General features: G+C 41.0%; 1 protein-coding gene across 1 annotated transcript; it reads right to left on the bottom strand.

Annotated features, from left to right (window-relative positions):
• Window positions 1-2,440: 2,440 nt before the first annotated feature.
• Window positions 2,441-4,687, bottom strand: LOC104945904 (7-dehydrocholesterol reductase-like; the record flags this gene model as incomplete). Its single annotated transcript, XM_010771630.1, has 2 exons — window positions 2,441-3,874; window positions 4,556-4,687. Coding segments are annotated over 2 exons (597 nt in total), but the record flags the coding sequence as incomplete, so codon positions are not given.
• Between the last annotated feature and the right edge of the window lie 1,031 nt (window positions 4,688-5,718).

Below are 5,718 nucleotides of genomic sequence, written 5' to 3'. Positions count from 1 at the left end.
CTGTATATCGCATTCCTATAGCCCAGGGGTGTCCAAACTTTTTTCACTGAGGGCCACAGAGAGACAAATATACGAAAGGCTGGGCCACTCACTAGAGGTATATTGCCTCATAAGTTCAGTTATAAGTTGGAAAAATCAATTCAATGTAGGTAAATTATTCTTGATACTTGAAAATGCTGTTAGAAAAAAACAGCTTACATCACAGCTCTCCATAGGGTTTCATTAATTTCGTTAGCAGCTCATTCCTTAAAACAGAAGCTTCTGATTGATTATAATAAGAGGAAATATGAAGAGTATATTTCAAGGTTGTTATGAAAATACAGTAAGTTAATTGGGCTATTATCAACTTAGATTTGTTAGAACATGTTTTCAACTTTAATTGACTGAATTGATTTGAAAATTGGGCTTATTAAAGGTGGGGTAGGTAAGTTTGAGAAACCGGCTCGAGAGACACTTTTTGTTATATTCCATGGAATGCTCTTAACTTCCCGATAGCAATGAATATCTTAAGTGCTTTGACAAAAAATCCATAAAAAAATGTCATCTGTGGAAGCCATAGTACTGTAAAAAGCACGACCAATCATTTTAGCCGACCCGGCTAAAATAACTGGATGGCCTACCTGCCTGTCAGCCTTCCATCTGTCCACAAACTTATCTCGTGCCCTCATTGGTCATGTGCACGTTCGTGTGTGTTGGAGGAGGGGCTCTGTAAGGAAGTGGCAGATTTTTTCCGGTTGTGTATTTTCTAATTCTAGCGCACTCGAGCTGGTTTCGCCAAAATTATCTACCCCACCTTTAACTCACGAATACTGTGTAATATATTTGAACAGATATATTTAAGAAGTACAATATAAGACAAGCAGAAGTTTATTATACTTAAGTCATTATCCTTTTTTTATTTGCTGAGGGCCGATTCAAAATGGTCTGCGGGCCGCATTTGGCCCCCGGGCCGTAGTTTGGAAACCTCTGCTCTACCTCCTCGTGGTCTTTCACTCTCCCCTAACTTTGTTGTTTCTTTCTCCCTGACCCCCACCTGCCTGTCAGTGCAGATGAATGTGCAGCTGCAAAAAGGGCCTTCCACAATATGGTTATTGTGTACACTGCACTGGATATTTATATGGATGGGTGCGTGCTTCTCCATTTGCAAATTCAATAATGTAGCTTTTAGTGTCCTCAGAGGAAGATCATCCCTACTTCAGATTTCCACCTCTTTCACAGAGAGCTATCTGTCAACGAGTTAGCCCAGCAGTAGAGCCCCCTCAATATCACGCAATATTTGCTCGCCTTCAAGGATAATTTGGGAATCAATTAACCTGAAAAGAGAATGATCTGTAACGTGGTCCCATGTAATGCAATGCAATGAATCTTGGGCATATTGCATTAGCGTTGAACGAATGCAAGGGGAATCAATTAGTCTTCCATTATCATAACTGATTTACATCCATAACTTGTATCATTACAGATATGGGAGACCCACTGATGGGGGGGCAGGAGGGTGCTTACATGGCATAATAGGTTGCCAGGTGTCATGGATAACTAATAACACTTGAGAACAAGCTGTCAATCATTGACGTCTTCACCTAAAATAATGCACCTAGAACATTTATTTTTTATTTGATACCAATGTAGTTTCACTCCAATGCCTTTTTTAAAGGAAACATCATGAAAGATAACATTCAAGGTGAATTGCTAATTTTGAAACATTGATAAAACAACTACAGCATAAGGTCAATTTAAAGCGGTACTGCAGTTTCTAAATTATATCTTATCATCTACAACCATGAAGGTATACTTTCATTCTCAATTGTTGTATCCATGGTTACCCTGTGCAAGCTTTCCTTCTAATACCATTAACTTTATATTTGTACTGGAAAATAACTATTTCCCACGAAATAGGGATTTACTAGGCTATATATATAATTTTGACGATTAAAAGTTAAAAAATAAGCTTGCCTGAAGAAGACCTTGGTTAAGATGTTACAAATCAACAAAAAAAGTGTGATTCTTATGCGGGTTTTGTTCTAGTTTTGCCTTTTTGATTCATAGTATCCACTGAGATTTTGTTGATCAGTGTACGAATGCTCAAACTAAATGATGATAGGAGTGTGACAACATAGAAGTGCATTAAGCAAATTATGCAGTGGTTTGGGTGTGGATTTGGTAAATGAAAAAAAACATATTTACAAGCTTTGAATGGACAGTGAAAGGAACATTATGTGTATTCTAAGCTGTTTGTATGTTTTTAGGTAAACCTACGCCACCTATGGAGATATGTATACAAATACAAGTCTGTTTACATGTAACTGACCACTTGGATTAGCTGTCATCTGCTGCCCCCTAATGTTGAACATCAAAATAACATGCTGGGGTGCAATTTAATTTAAATGTATTACTGTTTTGTTTGTTATACATTTCCCAATTTGACTTTCATACCCACACATATCTTGAATCCTTTTTTATTTGCTTGTATTCATACAGAATAAATCAACCAAATATCAAACTTTTGAAGTGAATGATGTTGCTATAGGAAAGGCAGTGCTGGCATACAGAAATAATATCAAACAGCAGACATATGATGTTTTGACAAACACAAAACCATTTCAATTAGCACAGAATAAGCTAAAACGTGCTTTTACCCAACCTAACGTAAATGTCGCAATCCGACACAGAGATGACACTTTTTATGAGGTAGGCCAGAGAAACCCTTAATCTCATTGGTCCATTAATCCCTTCGACAGCAACACAATATTATTGTCTATATTGATTTTTTTTCATTTGAAATGACTTGGTGAGAAAAAAGCCCCCATCATGGCTACCTGAACTAAGTGACATCATCATCATTGATTATGAGCAACAGACAAGGGAACAAAAAGGTGTTAAACTCACAAAGATATAAAACAGAGAAACTTCAAATCCTCATATTTTAGAAAGCATAATCAGCCATGTTGTGTCTTGATAAACGATTATCAAAATGGCAAAGTGCATTATGGGAATGTCACAGAATGTTGTGTGTTAGAGAACTGACTCCTTCTCTTCCTGATTTTGGCTTTGGGTGGTTTAAGATGTGCTTGGTCTTACTAGCTCCAAAAATATATTGTATTGTCATTGAAATAGTTTTTAAGTATGTTAAGTGATCACATCATAACGGAAGCAGCATACTGGTGTATCAAACTGCCTTTAAGAGGCAGGAAAAAAAGAGCACTTAAATGTCTGTACCTGCATATTTTTGAAAGAGTGTGTCCAGCTCTTATTTACAATTTTTTTTTTTTAATGTACAAAGTGTAGTGTAAAATGTTCAGTATGTTATATTCTAGACATATATAAAACACACAACACATTCCAATTTCTATTTTTGAATCTATGTAGCCCCTATCCCTGTGAGTCCCGCCTCCCCTTTTGCTCGCCCTCTCTAAAACACCCCAGGAATGAGTCGGCGTGGCACAACATCAGTGTAACGCTTCCAATCCTTTCCGTACTTGCTGCTGCAGCGGTGCTCGTCGCGCACACAGCGGTGCACCAGCAGGATGGTCATGTAAACGATGTAGAAGTACGGGAGGATGTGTCCGAAGCCACAGGCGGCACAGTAAGCCAGGGAGCCCATCAGGTCCCCGGTGTAGTTGAGGTGCCGGGCCATCCCCCAGAAACCTGAGGTCATCAGTTTGCTGCGGTGGAGGCCGCCGTCACCGGAGTTGTACGAGCACTCGATGTACGTTGGCTTACTGCCCCAGATGGAGCAGGAGCCCTCGGTGCGGCGGAACAGATCCTTCTGGTGGTTGGTGGAGCGGAAAATGTAATACCCAACGAGGCCGAGCGACAGCACGGCAAGGGCATGGACGCTGGAGAGCTGCACCGGGTGGTACACCAGGTACAGACCCTGCAGAGCATTTATCACATTAATGTACACTTATTGGTGCTTTTATAGATTTGAGAGCTGAATTTGACAGCAAAACTAATGATTGGTTGAATGACAAGTATTTGATAAGGGATGGCATTAAGACATAGGATTTAAGTTCAATATAAATTAGTACAGAAGTCTTGTATTTTACTTTCAACTTGACTTTAGGGTTTCCCAATGGGTAGGCCCCCTGGTGTACCGGCTGAGTAATAACAGGTTGGCAGTAGCCTTGGCTGGAGAAAAAAACCTTCCATGCAGCAAATTCATCCAAATAGATATTATTTTTAACCATATCTTTGAAACTAATATGCACTATATGAAATAAAATGCATATTTGATTTGTGCAATTTAGAACTGTACTTTTAATGTTATTAACAACTAACTGTTATTACTGTACAGTGTGTATTGTATGGGCAACCCTTATCTTTTAGATTCAAATCGGATCAGTTCAAATCATGTCTCTTGATCCTTTACAAAGGGTGGATCCCATTAGGTTTGCTGCCAATCATTAGTCCTCATGGTGTGATGTGTTGGTGTCAGGGAAGACCCACATAACTAAAACAACGGTGTTTACACATGATGCCAATAAGGACCAGTCATTTCATATTCATGACATCATTGTTACTATGCATTTTTAACATGCATGCATGTGTTTGTTACCTGCAGTGTGTAAAGGTATGGCAGCCACACACAGTCTCCCCAACCCAGATACCATCCGAAGTGGTCGTGGCAGATATCAATAGTCTTCAGGTACCACGCCTCATTCCAGAAGAAATCCAATACATATAGGGCCTACAAAAACACAAAAAAGACACAACTTGCCTTTACTACAATGACTCAACAAGCAGTGTTTACTCAAACTGTAGCTTAAGACCCCATTTACACGGGAACGCAAACGAAACGAAATGCAACGCAAACGAACCGAATACGATATCAAAAAAGTCTTCCGTTCACACGAGACCGCTCGAAAGCGCTGGAGACGCTGTAGTACGTATGCCGAGCCTGTAAGTGGCGCTGTACTTCCGCACGAGACCGCTCGAAAGCGCTGTAGTACATATGCCGGGCCTGTAAGTAGCGCTGTACTTCCGCCACAAAATACACCAAAAGCAGCGAATAAGACCCCCGAGCATGGTTGCCTGGTTGCCCTTCTGTTTATTCTCCGTGGTGGATTTAACAACATGTAGCTCATGTAGTTCTCTATGTCCACTTGTTGCTGATGGTTGTGGTAGAGGAGCTGTAGATTTTGCACTAACATTTGTAGCATGGTCAGTAGCAGTAGCTAGGGTGGTTGTGGCGAAGTCCATAGGGACAGGGGCAAGGCACTGTTCCCTACACTGCTCCCCGGGCGCCGTACATAGTGGCAGTCCACTGCTCCTAACACTAAGATGGGTCAAATGCAGAGAAACCGTTTCGTTACATACCTGTACTACGTAATGACAATAAGTTGAATCTTCTTTTTCTTCTTCTTCATCTTCATCTTCTTCTACTGACAGTAGCTACTGCTACAGCAGTGAGCAGCAGAGGTGGGGAGAGGCGGGGCTATGGCTTCATCGTTATCAGGAAATGATCGTATAGGACGTACACACGGAGCCATTTGGCACCCCAGAGCGTTCCGTTTGCAGATCTATCCACCTTGGGACCCGTTATCGTTTGCAGGGTCCGTTTCCGCATTTCCGTTACGGCCTTGTGTGAACGAACGGGCTATACCAGGGGTGCCCAACCAGTCAATCTCCCCGCGATCGACCGGTCGATCACGGGGAGATTCCTTGTCGATCGCGAGATGTGTCTAAAAATAGAACAACAATATTCTGTTTTATCGCGTT

The sequence above is a fragment of the Notothenia coriiceps genome, unplaced genomic scaffold, assembly GCF_000735185.1.
Source record: "Notothenia coriiceps isolate Sejong01 unplaced genomic scaffold, NC01 NC01_scaffold00010163, whole genome shotgun sequence".
NCBI classification, from domain to species: Eukaryota; Metazoa; Chordata; class Actinopteri; order Perciformes; family Nototheniidae; genus Notothenia; species Notothenia coriiceps.
The sequence above is the reverse complement of the archived record's forward strand: the minus strand, read 5'-3'. Positions and strand labels throughout refer to the sequence as shown.